Genomic DNA, 15815 nt, shown 5'->3' with positions numbered 1-15815 from the left:
TGGAATTTCATGCAAATTGGACCCATTATGTACTTGAAATATAACATTTGACCAAGATGATAAAATATTGAAGTTGTTTATAATAAACTTTTTGCAGGCTAAAAATCAATTATGGTATAAGTAAAATTTGCTTCTTATTTGAAAAGTTATGTATTAATCAATAAGAAACAAATTTGAAATATGTCCATCGGGGCCTCTGTGATAGCAGCAGAAGTCTTTATATGTCAAACCACAAGGGGAAAAAAATCATCCTGTTCTTTGTTTTTTCCCTTCTATATTCTAACAAGATCAGTCTATGCTCACATATTAACAATAAATTCTCACTTAAAACGGGAACAAGAGGTGGAGCCAACATGGCGGCGTGAGTAGGACAGTGGGAATCTCCTCCCAAAAACATATATATTTTTGAAAATACAACAAATACAACTAATCCTAAAAGAGAGACCAGAAGACACAGGACAACAGCCACACTACATCCACACATGCGAGAGCCCAGAGCCTGGTGAAAGGGGTAAGGCACAAGCCCCGGACCGGTGGGACCGAGCGCCCATCCCCCCAGCTCCCGGTGGGAGGAGAGGAGTCAGAGCGGTGAGGGAGACGGAGCACAGGACTGCTAAACACCCAGCCCCAGCCATATGCACCAGAGTGCAGACAGAGTGCATGCGTGGAGGGATGGAAACTAAGGAAACAGGGCAGCAAGACCTCTGAGCGGGTTCCGAAGCTGATGCCCCTGTGACAAAGAAAAGTGAGTGCTTTTTGAAACTCTTAAAGGGACAGGGATGCAACAGCTGGACAGAAGAAACACAGGTCACAGTCCAGCAGCTGGAAATTACAGGGAAAATCGGATGCACTAACCCCCTGGGCAACAGCTCTGAGACCACTTACGGAGGAAAACAGCCAAACAGCCCCCCGTCCACTAACCCTCTTGGGGTGCGAGGAAAGCAAAGAAGCAGCCTAAAGCTGGCCACGCACTCAGAAAGGAGATTCCTCTATACCAGCCGGGCAAGACACAAAGACCCAGTCTACAAGCAATTACCCAACACAAGCCACTAGGGGTCGGAGTTGTCCCAGTAAAGAAAGGCCAGTAGCAAGCGGAAAGTTTGGCCCTCCCAGCTGACGGTCAATAGAACCTATCAACCTGAAAAGGCAAAAAAATATGATCCAGACAAGACTAACCCAGACAGCTTCAGCATCTGCTACATCTTCCCCTGAGAAGGAACCTGGGGAGATAGATTTAATCAGTCTTCCTGAAAAAGAATTCAAAACAAGTCATAACCATCCTGATGGACTTGCAGAGAAATATGCAAGAACTAAGGAAGGAGAATACAGAAATAAAACAAGCTCTGGAAGGACTTCAAAACAGAATGGATGAGATGCAAGAGACCATTAATGGACTAGAAAACAGAGAACAGGAATGCACAGAAGCTGATGCAGAGAGAGATAAAAAGATCTCCAGAAATGAAAGAAATCTAAGAGAGCTGTGGGACCAACTGAAACGGAACAATAACCACATTATAGGGGTACCAGAAGAAGAAGAGAGAGAAAAAGGGAAACAAAGTGTCTTTGAAGAAATAATTGCCAAAAACTTCCCCAAAACTAGGGGAGGAAATGGCCTCTCAGACCACAGAGGTACACAGAAGTCCCATGACAAGGGATCAAAGGAGGGAAACACCAAGACACATAATAATTAAAATGGCAAAGATCAAAGACAAGGACAAAGTATTAAAAGCAGAAAGAGAGGAAAAAAAAGGTCACCTACAAAGGAAAACCCATCAGGCTATCATCAGACTTCTCAACAGAAACCCTACCGGCCAGAAGAGAATGGCATGATATACTTAATGCAATGAAACAGAAGGGCCTCAAACCAAGAATGCTGTATCCAGCACGATTATCATTTAAATATGAAGGAGGGATTAGACAATTCCGAAACAAGCAAAAGTTGAGGGAATTTGCCTCCCACAAACCACCTCTACAGGGCATCTTACAGGGACTGCTCTTGATGGGAGCACTCCTAAAAAGAGCACAGAACAAAACACCCAACATATGAAGAAGGGAGGAGGAGGAATAAGAAGGGAGAGAAATAAAGAATCATCAGACCGTGTTTATAATAGCTCAATATGTGAGTTAAGTTAGACAGTAAGATAGTAAAGAAGCTAACCCTGAACCGTGGGTAACCACAAACTTAAAGCCTGCAATGGCAATAAGTACATATCTTTCAATAATCACCCTAAATGTAAATGGACTGAAAGCACCAATCAAAAGACACAGAGTAACAGAACGGATAAAAAAGCAAGATCCATCCATATGCTGCTTACAAGAGACTCACCTCAAACCCAAAGACATGCACAGACTTAAAATCAAGGGATGGAAAAAGATATTTCATGCAAACAACAGAGAGAAGAAAGCAGGAGTTGCAATTCTGGTATCAGACAAAACAGACTTCAAAATAAAGAAAGTAACAAAAGACAAAGAAGGACATTACATAATGATAAAGGGCTCAGTCCAACAAGAGGATATAACCATTATAAATATATATGCACCCAATACAGGAGCACCAACATACCTGAAACAAATACTAACAGAACACAAGGAGGAAATAGAATGCAATGCATTCATTCTAGGAGACTTCAACACACCACTCACTCCAAAGGACAGATCCACCAGACAGAAAATAAGTAAGGACACAGAGGCACTGAACAACACACTAGAACAGATGGACCTAATAGACATCTACAGAACTCTACATCCAAAAGCAACAGGATACACATTCTTCTCAAGTGCACATGGAACATTCTCCAGAATAGACCACATACTAGGCCACAAAAAGAGCCTCAGTAAATTCCAAAAGATTGAAACCCTACCAACCAACTTTTCAGACCACAAAGGCATAAAACTAGAATTAAACTGTACAAAGAAAGCAAAAAGGCTCACAAACACATGGAGGCTTAACAACACACTCCTAAATAATCAATGGACCAATGACCAAATCAAAATGGAGACCCTGCAATATATAGAAACAAATGACAACAACACAAAGCCCCAACTACTGCGGGATACAGTAAAAGCAATCTTAACAGGAAAGTATATAGCAATCCAGGCATATTGAAAGAAGGAAGAACAATCACAAATGAATGGTCTAATGTCACAATTAACAAAACTGGAAAAAGAAGAACAAATGAGGCCTAAGGTCAGCAGAAGGAGGGACATAATGAAGATCAGAGAAGAAATAAACAAAACTGAGAAGAATGAAACAAGAGCAAAAATCAATGAAACCAAGAGCTGGTTCTTCGAGAAAATAAACAAAATAGATAAGCCTCAAGCCAGACTTATTAAGAGGAAAAGAGAGTCAACACAAATTAACAGAATCAGAAACGAGAAAGGATAAATCACGACAGACCCCACAGAAATACAAAGAATTATTAGAGAATACTATGAAAACCTATATGCTAACAAGCTGGGAAACCTAGGAGAAATGGACAACTTCCTAGAAAAATACAACCTTCCAAGACTGACCCAGAAAGAAACAGAAAATCTAAACAGACCAATTACCAGCAACGAAATTGAAGCGGTAATCCAAAAACTACCAAAGAACAAAACCACCAGGCCAGATGGATTTACCTCAGAATTTTATCAGACATACAGGAAATAAATAATACCCATTCTCCTTAAAGTTTTCCAAAAAATAGAAGAGGAGGGAATACTCCCAAACTCATTCTATGAAGCCAACATCACCCTAATACCAAAACCAGGGAAAGACCCCACCAAAAAGGAAAACTACAGACCAATATCCCTGATGAACATAGATGCAAAAAAACTCAACAAAATATTAGCAAACCGAATTCAAAAATACATAAAACCATCGTACACCATGACCAAGTGGGATTCATCCCAGGGATGCAAGGATGGAACAACATTCGAAAATCCATCAAAATCATACACCACATCAACAAAAAGAAAGACAAAAACCACATGATCATCTCCATAGATGCTGGAAAGACATATGACAAAATTCAACATCCATTCATGATAAAAACTCTCAGCAAAATGGGAATAGAGGGCAAGTACCTAAACACAATAAAGGCCATTTATGATAAACCCACAGCTACCATTATACTGAACAGCGAGAAGCTGAAAGCTTTTCCTCTGAGATCGGGAACTAGACAGGGATGCCCACTCTCCCCACTGTTATTTAACATAGTACTGGAGGTCCTAGCCAAGGCAATCAGACAAAACAAAGAAATTCAAGGAATCCAGATTGATAAAGAAGCTAAACTGTCACTATTTGCAGATGACATGAGATTGTACATAAAAAGCCCTAAAGACTCCACCCCAAAACAACTAGGATTGATATCAGAATAGAGCAAATTTGCAGGATACAAAATTAACACACAGAAATCTGCGGCTTTCCTATACACTAACAATGAACCAATGGAAAGAGAAATCAGGAAAACAACTCCATTCACAATTTCATGAAAAAGAATAAAATACCTAGGAATAAACCTAACCAAAGAAGTGAAAGACTTATACTCTGAAAACTACAAGTCACTCTTAAGAGAAATTAAAGGGGACACTAACAAATGGAAACTCATCCCATGCTCGTGGCTAGAAAGAATTAATATCGACAAAATGGCCATCCTTCCCAAAGCAATATACAGATGTGATGCAATCCCTATCAAACAACGAGCAACATTCTTCAATGAACTGGAACAAATAATTCAAAAACTCATATGCAAACACCAAAGACCCCGAATAGCCAAAGCAATCCTGACAAAGAAGAATAAAGTAGGGGGGATCTCACTCCCCAACTTCAAGCTCTACTATAAAGCCATAATAATCAAGACAATTTGGTACTGGCACAAGAAAAGAGCCACAGACCAATGGAACAGACTAGAGACTCCAGACATTAAGCCAAACATATATGGTCAATTAATATTTGATAAAGGAGCCATGGACATACAATGGCGAAATGTCAGTCTCTTCAACAGATGGTGCTGGCAAAACTGGACACCTACATGTAGGAGAATGAAACTGGACCATTGTCTAACCCCATATACAAAAGTAAACTCAAAATGGATCAAAGACCTGAATGTAAGTCATGAAACCATTAAACTCTTGGAAGAAAACATAGGCAAAAACCTCTTAGACATAAACATGAGTGACCTCTTCTTGAACATATCTCCCCGTACAAGGAAAACAACAGCAAAAATGAACAAGTGGGACTATATTAAGCTGAAAAGCTTCTGTACAGCAAAAGACACCATCAATAGAACAAAAAGGAACCCTACAGTATGGGAGAATATATGTGTAAATGACAGATCCTATAAAGGCTTGACGTCCAAAATATATAAAGAGCTCACACGCCTCAACAAACAAAAAACAAATAACCTAATTTAAAAAATGGGCAGAGGAACTGAACAGACAGTTCTCCAAAAAGAAATACAGATGGCCAACAGACACATGAAAAGATGCTCCACATCGCTAATTATCAGAGAAATGCAAATTAAAACTACAATGAGGTATCACCTCACACCAGTAAGGATGGCTGCCATCCAAAAGACAAACAACAACAAATGTTGGCGAGGCTGTGAAGAAAGGGGAACCCGCCTACACTGCTGGTGGGAATGTAAGTTAGTTCAACCATTGTGGAAAGCAGTATGGAGGTACATCAAAATGCTCAAAACAGACCTACCATTTGACCCAGGAATTGCACTCCTAGTAATTTATCCTAAGAATGCAGCAATCAAGTCTGAGAAAGATCAGTGCACCCCTATGTTTATCGCAGCACTATTTACAATAGCCAAGAATTGGAAGCAACCTAAATGTCCATCGGTAGATGAATGGATAAAGAAGATGTGGTACATATACACAATGGAATACTACTCAGCCATAAGAAGGCGGCAAATCCTACCCATTGCAGCAACATGGATGGAGCTGGAGGGTATTATGCTCAGTGAAATAAGCCAAGCGGAGAAAGAGAAATACCAAATTATTTCACTCATCTGTGGAGTATAAGAACAAAGGAAAAACTGAAGGAAAAAAACAGCAGCGGAATCACAGAACCCAATAATGAACTAAGAGGTACCAAAGGGAAAGGGAGTGGGGAGGATGGGTGGGTAGGGAGGGATATGGGGGGGGTGGAGAAGAAGGGGGGTATTAAGATTAGCATGCATAATGGGGGTGGGGGGAGAAAGGGGAGGGCTGTACAACACAGAGAAGACAAGTAGTGATTCTTGAACATTTTGCTATGCTGATGGACAGTGACTGTAAAGGGGTTTATAGGGGGGACCTGGTATTGGGGAGAGCCTAGTAAACATAATATTCTTCATGTAAGTGTAGATTAATGATAACAAAAAAAAAAAAGAAAGAAAAAAAGGTGGATTACACCTTGATAGGATAAAACTAACTGTAAATCAACGATTAATGCATGCTTTAAATATCTTTAATTTTGATCACTTAAAGGGTGTCAGATGATCAGCAATGGAGGTACTTTTATCTGATAATATTCCTTTCTCTTAAAAAAAAAAAAAAGCAGTTCCTGTGTGGTGACCTCCAACGAGTTCTACACAATGGTATAAAGGGCATATCAAAGTGTGGTCAAAGGGTCTGTTTGTGTTTATACAGGGGATCAAAGCCTAATTTGGCTACCCAGAAAATGAACTAAGATACGATATGAAGAAGAACTTCCAGTATCAGCACTCTCTGGAAGACTCATACCAGAAGATGATCATCAAAAAACCTCAACAAAGATCCAGGCGCTGCTACGGCTGTAGCTGCATTCATCCCACCGGTTCCTGGACTTGCCATGGGAATGAAGGAGATATCTAAGCTGACCTGTGCATACAGTAAAACAACAAATTTGACTGGAACTATACTGTTGGAACTCAACCAAGAATTAGGAGAAGTGCAAGTTTTAGCGCTCCAAAATCTTACAACTACAGACTATCTAATGTTAAGAGAACATATGGGATGTGAACAGTTCCCAGGAATGGGTTGTTTTAATTTGTCTGATTTCTCTCAGACTGTTCAAGTACAGTTGGACAATATCCATCATATCATAGATAAATTTTCACAAATGCCTAGGGTGCCTAACTGGTTTTCTTGGTTTCACTGGAGATGGCTGGTAATTATAGATCTGCTTTGGTTATGTAACTGTATTCCTATTATGTTAATGTGTGTGCACAATTTAATTAGTAGTTTAAAACCTATACATGCTTAAGTTACTCTACAAGAAGATATGTCAAAGAAATAATCAATCTTCCCATGTTTTCTTCCGTCTGCTACTTCTATAGCTTTTCTTCTTCCTTCCTAATTACAAGCCTTAAATGAAATTCGTGCCTCATATTGAATTTACCGAGTATCATAATTCCTCCAAGTGGTAAAGATACCTCAAGACAAATGCTGTGCATAGAAGCCACAGGGCATAAATATGTAAAGAAGTAAAAAGCTAACCTTTTCGAACAATATGGCTTCTCTCTCACTTACCAACTTTACATTTCCCTGTATGGTCCCAGAAGATGACTGGTTAGCCAGAGATGGGTATGATTCCTCAAGGGAGGAACAACCTAAGATAGGCACAGTCGCAGGGGGGCCATCAGGTAAAAAATTGGGGATCAACAAAGGTGAGGCTTAGAACCTCACCCCCGTTTTGAGAGAAATGTTTTGTTGCCCTTGTCTAGCTTGGATTAACACATAGTCTACAGGCACACACCTGATCATCTACATTTGCTCTCTTACAACACTAAACTATGTTTTCTACCTTTATCTTGTATCTACCTACCACTTCAGCATTTTATTAAAAATAATAATAATAATAATAATAATAATAATAATAAAGGGAGAAATGTGGGATCCACATATAAATCAAGTATAAAAATTAAACGAATATTCATATTTGACCTGATTGTTTATAGTTCATAATGCGTGATCAAAACCCAAAGTTTCTGTGATGACTGCCCTTGTACTGTTCACCATGTAAGAACTTATTCACTATGTAAGAATTTGTTCACCGTGTAAGAACTTGTTCGTTATGCTTCAGAAGATTGGAGACTGATGAGAATTCGGCTTGGAGTGGATTAATGATTGTGCATTGAACATTGACTCCCCTATACAGAATTTTATTGTTGTTAACAACCATTTGATCAATATGATAGATGCCCTCTCAAAAAAAAAAATGGTAATAAGAAAAATGAATGCGGAGAGACTTTCACTTGTTTCTTTAAAGATTTATAAGCACCTATTACCTCCAGAAATAAATTCCCAATCTATTAATTCAATAACCCTCTTCTCTCCTTTCTGAAGCTCAGGTCTCTTGATTCTCAAACAGACTGTTATTGTTCTCCTTTCATTTTATGCTCTAGTGCATGCAACCAAAAATTCATAATTCCAGGAATATTTCCCTTCATCTGACTTCTAAACTCGAGATTCTACATAGACTACATTTGTCATCTCAGTCATATTAGCATAACTCTGAAAATATTTTACTGTTTTACATTTTTTACATTTATGATTTATGAATTATTTTCAATTCCTTTCAAAATCCTTTACACATTGTTCTACTAATAACAGTAAATGTAGAAAAATTCCACTAATATATTTTACAGTATTAGTTTATATTTAGTATTACCTGAATCAATTTTTGCAAATGCAAAAGCATTTATCATCCTGAGTTTTTTCATGCAACTTTCAGTCAAAAGCATAAGTATACCCTACAAATACCTAGCCTGTTTTAAATTACATAATACTTAAAAATACAGCTTATCTTAAACAAGCTTGTTAGCAGCCCAATTTACTATGTCGTTATGCATTTCCCAACTTATCCTGATTGTATTTTAAGTCTCTACTCTAATTTTTTTATGTTTCACAGAAGTGTATTTTAAAAAGAACATAAAAGGATCATTTTGTTTCTGAAGATTAAATAATCACTCAACTTTGCACATGCAAGTTATTACTTCATGTAAGTTATTACATCATGTATCTTTGTGATATTATTTTCAACATAACAGAAACAGACTTACCAGGGATTTATACTTCTTTTCAAGAAGTCTTAGTACTGCAGTTCTACTATAATATGCATGCTAAAATGAGGAAAATGGCATTTAATATTCAAGCTATACCATTCAAAATCTGTTTTTCTTGCATCACATCTAATATCACATTACACAATTTTAAATTATTGTAATCAGTGACAAACAGGTTTATGTACAATGAACTATGAGCAATGCAATGACAAGAATGCAAATCATATAAAAAACCCAGATCATTTATTGACCAGTGGAAAAGTATTCTATTCCTCAGTTGTGTCTAGTTTCCATGCTATTTTAAAACCCTCACCAAAAAACATACCTGACTACTAGTGTATGACAGAGCCCAAAAAAAAAGATACAGGACTGGGGGGAGGGGGACCACAACACTCACAATGAGAAGAATAGTATTGTACTGTCTGTATACGCAGAAATTTGTCAAGGGTGAAAAGCTCTAAAGGGCAGTATCTTTATCATTCTTTGCCAATCATACTTTTTAAATTATTCAGTGCCAAATATTTCTCTCCTTAGAACTAAATATAGATAAACCAGAACATGCTTTATGCATTGTAAAAAGAGGAAAACATCTAATTAAGTAATATTTATATATATCACTAATGTTCAACATAGTTTCCTCATTTTACTTAATAATTCAGTAAAAACTCTCATAATTTGGGGGAACAGAGTTTAATTAACCAAAACTAGGTGTTTAATAATACCAAAACTCTTTATATTTTCACCCTTGTTGCTTAAAATATTATCAAAAATTATTAACCCTTTTTCAGTTGTAGTAAGAGAAGGAAGTTGAGCTACAATTAAACTATCGATCATATTCTGACAAGAAATCTTCATAGTACATTCCTTAGACTGAGTCACCAACCTACAGCCTTCAGTCCAAACTCAGCTGCCCCCTGATTTGGTAAATAAAGTTTTACCTGACAGCCATGTCCATTCATTCATATTTTCTATGGATGTTTTGGGGCTATAACAGAGTTCAATAACTGAAAAGATGGCACAGCCCACAAAATCAAAAATATTAATTTTTCTGGCCCTTTACATAAAGTCTGCCAACCTCTACCTTATATAAGTGTAGAGGACAAATGAATTTCCATTAATACTACTCAGGGAACACACTCAGGGAACTGAATTTTTAATAATTTTGTATTGGTTAGTTTTACTGTGATCTGCCTCACTCTCAACAATCAAATAATGACAATAAAAATGTTAAGTGAAAAGAGTTAGTTATAAATAATTAGTAAAATATGGTTTTTGTTTAAAAAGACCTAAACAGATATGTTTAAAAAAATACCTACATAAACCAAAGTCTTAATAGATATCCTTGTATTGTAGAATTACAGAAATGCATTGCATTTGTACTTTTATGTATTTTGCATATTTTCTATACTAATGACCTTCTTCTTAATTGTCTTATCAAATTATGACAAGTGTCAGATGTGAGGAACAAAGTGTTCAGATTACCCTACACTGAACATTTATCAAACATACATTATACAGTCCAGGTAACAGCTAAGGGCTGGACATTTTTATACAGTTTAGACAATAAAAGTTAAAAAAAAAAAAAAGCCTAGTATTCAAACTGTGCTAGCAGTAAATGAACATGGTGCTGCTCTGCACAGTCGGCCATGGCCCCAGCAACTTCCTCCCCTACTCTAACAAATACATAATGCCCAGTAGGCAGGTTGAGAAGGACAAAGATGTGAAAACACAGTTCAGTACTGCTGTTGCTAGTGCCAGACACAGACTACTCTCATTCAACAGCAGATGAGGAAGGTAATAGTATAAAGATCTCTATGCTCTTAATATAAGGTTCAATCTAGGACAGTCATGCACTCCTTTGTAAACGCCCAGAATTCAAGGTATTAAACACATTTCCCAAACTGGAGGTCCAGGAAGAGGCAAATGAAGAGATATTTTCAGATATACCTCCTAAGTCAAAGAAAAATGGGCTCTGAATCCTTATGTTCTACCACATCTGCTTAAACTAAAGAAGCTTTGAAGCTAAACAAGACCAGATTTTGGGTAGGTCATTCAGCTTAATGGATATTCAAATTAATATCCTATTCTGGCTCTGCCACTTACTAGGTAAACGATCTTAAGCAAGTTGCTTAATTTCTCTGTGCCTCAGTTGCTGCACCTGTAAATGGGGTAATAATGCCACCCATCTGGTAAGTTGCTGTAAGAATTAAATGAATTAACACACACAAAAGCAATTTGAACTTTAAGCACCCAATAAACATGCAGACATTGGTATTCTTTGAAATGACAAAGCAATGAACTGAAAGGTATAAAACATATTCCATTTTTCCTTACCATCCACTTTTTGAACCATACAGCCTTAGTATCAACCAATGCAAGAAAGTGGATCGGATCCAAAATCTTTTGTGAGACAAGATGACTTTGATCATATTTAACTGATAATAAGGACAAAGTACTCTCCACAATTTCTTCCATATACCTTAAGGTTTGGAAAAGAAGTGATTTTAGAAAAAAATGCTATTTCCTATATATATATGTATATATGCACACACACATATGTGTGTATATATATATGTATATGGATATATATAAAGTACTTTATATATTAAATTATATAAAAGTTTTACAATCATGTAAAAAAATATGTAAATACTAAACATTATATATATAGTGTATGTATATAGTACTGGTGATATATTTTGATTTTACAGAATGATTAAATAATCTTTATTTTTGTATTTCAGTAAATGGCAGAGGTGGAATTCACACCCAATTTTTTCTGCTTTAAAAACTTACATTCTTTCTACTTCAGTATTGGCTCTCAAATTTAAACTGTCCATATTAGACTCACAGTTGCTCTTACAACCTTACTAAAAATTTTAGAACTGAAATGGAAAAAGTTTAAAGAACACTTAAAGAACTTGTCCAAAGCAGCAAAGACCAGTAATTAAAGTACCTGAGCTACACCCCTCTTTTTTACTATGTTGTGATGAATAAAAGGTGTAAAATGATACTTGCCCAGAGCCATCTACACAGCTAAATACAAAACATGAAAAGCTAGAAAATAAACTTTACTAATCCCTTCCCAATCAAATAAATTACAACTGTCTTTACTATTCTTTTTTGATGTGTGGGATAATAACATCCCTGTATTTTATGTTGCCATAAATTAGGGGACGTACTTCTCAGGGTGACGAATCCAGAAAGATGGAGCCTCTTTCTGATATTCATTTAGAAGACGAACCTACAAAACAGTGCATAACAGTTCTCAAAAAATTAGAATTCTTAAATATGAACTATTTAAATAAAAATAAAACCATACTATAGCAAATGAATACCTTTTTAAGCAAGCGGATAACATTTGGATTAGTTGTATCTATACCAGCTGAAAGAGTAAGAATATGATTTTCTCTAGACAGAAAGTATAGCTCCAAATATTTAGCTGGAAAGAAAAAGTAAAATTAGATTATGTTTATTGTATATATAAAATTATAATTATAAAGTGATTTCTAAAAGTTATTTCCTATCCATTTTCTTAAGTATAAGAGCAAAAACATTTCTAAAAATGATTTAATAAACATACCTAAGCTTGTATAAATTTCCTTGGTCATATGTAACGGCGAAAGTGTAAATGTCTGTGCATAGAATTTTAAAATCCGATCCTAAAGAAATGAAACAAATTATTTGCAGCCAATATTCTTACAAAGATAGACATGAAAGAATCATTTTTCATAGTGAAAAAGTTAGAAAATAAACAGAAACCATTCAGAAGCTTAAAATTTACCTATAAAAATGGGCACATTCTTGTGTTGTCTGGGCAAAAAAGTAAAACTGACCAAAACTAACAGTAAATCTAAGAAAGCAGTTTATTATTGTACAATCTGGTGGTAACAGATACAGACGTGGGGATAGGGGAGGTTTGACAGACGAAGGTACAATGTAAAAAATATCAAATAAGGTAATAGGAATAGTAAATGTAAAAACAAAATAAACAAAAACCCACCTGTTTGTAAATTCAACATTTGTTTTTGTTTTTTTTAATTTCTTACTTAAGTAAGTTTCAATAAACATTTAGGAATCTAATAATTTTGCCTACTCCCAAGAAAAATATTACATATTTTCAAAACTTTACATTAAAACTTAAAGTAGGAACTATCACAAAGTAAATGAACTAAATGAGATAACAGATGTAGTTAACAACATTACTTCGGCACTAGTTGGTACTCAAATCACCTTAAAAAGTGAGTTATTGTCATCTTAACCATACCAACTTTAATATTGTGATGAGACTGATCCTAATCAACTTCCCATTAAATAATATAAAATTCCCTCCAATGTTCTATTCTGGGGAAAAAGAAACTAATAACCTTGCCTATAGCAAATGCTAGGATTATATGCTTAGAAAAAAATGACTACCCAAGTGACTACAGATATCTTCTAATAACACAAAGAAATTCCTACTGAACACAGGATATTATATAATTTGGAAACTCTGTTTTTTATACTTGTAGAAACTGGTAAGTATCTGTCACGTTTCAAACACTATAGGCTTCAATCAGTTATATGTAAGAGTCCTTTAGAACAGGAAATGAAGAAACAGAATCAAACACAAGAAATTTGGATTGAGTATAAATTCGAAAAAACAAAAGGAATGTTCTTTACTCCAAAATGATTGTTTTTTTTTTAACCATTTCTCATCTACAACATAATCTTCCAATTCTATTGCCTTAAGTATTTACACTACTCTTGCTGCATAATGATCTGGAATGGCTAAATAAAGCCCCTTATACTAACCCATTATGACATTTGCTGCTTTTAAAGTTGTTACATAATTGTTTTTTAGTAATTAAAGGAAACTTACCTAGCTATTATTTTGTCTTTAAGTAAAGGAAAAACAAAGAAAAATATACGATTGTATTTCCTGTTAGAGAGCCTTGAAATATTAAAAGTGATGCTGAAATATCTTTTTCCCCCTTTGAAGTTTTTGAATCACTGAATTTTTACAGAGGTCTGCATCACCCTCTGGTGTTAGTACATTGAACTACATCCAGATAGTAGATAACTGAACATCTTTCTCTCCCTTAAAAAAGTAACAAACATTGTTTCCAAACCACTTGTGTTTACCAGTACAATATATTGAGTTTTTTTAAGAATTGTTTGTTTACTGTCTGTCTCCTCTACTAGAAGGTATGTTCTATAAAGGCAAAGACTTCTGTCTTATTCAGAGTATATTCCCAACATCTAACCTACAATGATGCACAGTGTAGGTATTCAAGATACAGCTGTCAAACAGTTAGAAAAATGGAATTCTTGCACTAATGCCTAAAATTCTGTAAGACATATTATAAATTTTAAAGCCAAATTTTTTACTAATATACCAGTCATGAAGAAAAAGATCCTCATTAAAAAAAAAAAAAACTATTTATATTAACAACATGTGATGCTGGGATACAGTCAAGATTTTTTTAATTCATATCACAAATATTATCCATAGAATTATTTACCATAGTCTTACTTACATAATATGAGTTCCGGAGAAGTTATGTGAATTATTTTTTTCTTTTTTACATTTAATTATTTCCTTATTGGCTTCATAATTTTACAATTTTTGGAATTTTCTATATTTGCTTTATAATTTGTCTCAGTGATATTCTCAACTCTTAGCTTTATAGTTGCCTAACTTTTTGAGGAATTAAGCAATCTCTGAACACTTAAATGTGTAAGGAAAATGATTATGAACCTTTAGAAGTCTAATCATTTTAAGTTAAAATTTTCACGTACAATGAATTCTCTCAAAAACACTAAGTATTCCTTTAAAGTATTTTTCTTAATTCAAAAACAACACAAATATTTAGACATCCCTTTACAAGATTAACAGATGTTATATTGTATATTTTATTTGGCAATGAAGCATATTGGCCATACTTTGAATCTCATGAAATATTAAGTTAACTCCTTTAAAGAATATTAACAATTCTAAAGCTGGAACTGAAATTCCATGACCATATGAGCTATTATTAAGGAAAATTAGCATATTCCATTTTCTTCTAGAATGACAGAAAAACAAATTTTTAAATATTTCTATAAGCATTTCCTTACACTAAACACAGGATCAGGATCTGAAAGAGACACTGTCAGTTTTTCACAAAGAATGGTCCAATTTTCACAGTTGAGAACATCAGATGGTGGAGCTGAACATAACGTTTGCAAGGCTTCATATCTCACCTATAATTTAAAAAATATTTTTATTAATACTCAGCCAATAGAATAATATCAATTCTTCAAATCTTTAATAACACTGAAAGGCAGAGTTTGGATAATTGCTTTAAATAGTCAATTAATGAGAATCAGATCTCCTTTTACAAAGCAATTTTTGAGAACTCATTTTTTAAACTATATTTTAAAAAGGGGGGAAGTTTATTTTATGTAAAATCAAAAATTAAAACTCTAAGCGTATTATAAGATTCTAGGCGACATGTTTCAGTGGAAGAGGAGGAAGGACGGTGGTCAAATCTAAATCACCAGGGCAAGGTTCTCCCATGGCTCCATCCCACGGACTCTACCCCACCTGAGAAGGCCCCCACGGTTGGTCCTAAAGTTTGAGTGCTTTGATTTTAAACACTGCCCAGAGATGCCCCGGGGAGGCACTCCCATTCCAGGATATATGAACAATTCTTGCAAAACAACTGGGACTTGTTTTTGCTGCTACACCGTATTTCCTGACCTTCTTAACCACTGAATTAGAAAAAAGTAATTCAACATTATGCAAAATTGTATCTCTGTATTTTCACAGAAAAC

At 35.3% G+C, this 15815-nt stretch overlaps 1 protein-coding gene across 3 annotated transcripts in view; it reads right to left on the bottom strand.

The window, feature by feature from the left end:
• The window catches only part of TBC1D32 (TBC1 domain family member 32), a 199884-nt gene that overhangs the window by 138842 nt on the left and 45227 nt on the right, over positions 1-15815 (bottom strand). For all 3 annotated transcript variants that reach the window (XM_057489307.1, XM_057489308.1, XM_057489309.1), the window contains exons 6-11: positions 15117-15242; positions 12601-12679; positions 12356-12459; positions 12200-12261; positions 11352-11496; positions 9015-9074 (exon numbers count right to left, since the gene is read on the bottom strand). In XM_057489307.1, the coding sequence (XP_057345290.1) occupies positions 9015-9074; positions 11352-11496; positions 12200-12261; positions 12356-12459; positions 12601-12679; positions 15117-15242 (576 nt within the window). The remainder of the gene's footprint in view (positions 1-9014; positions 9075-11351; positions 11497-12199; positions 12262-12355; positions 12460-12600; positions 12680-15116; positions 15243-15815) is intronic.

Source organism: Manis pentadactyla, chromosome 12 (genome assembly GCF_030020395.1).
Source record: "Manis pentadactyla isolate mManPen7 chromosome 12, mManPen7.hap1, whole genome shotgun sequence".
In the NCBI taxonomy this organism is placed as follows: domain Eukaryota; kingdom Metazoa; phylum Chordata; class Mammalia; order Pholidota; family Manidae; genus Manis; species Manis pentadactyla.
This window is presented reverse-complemented; position numbering and strand designations above follow the sequence as displayed.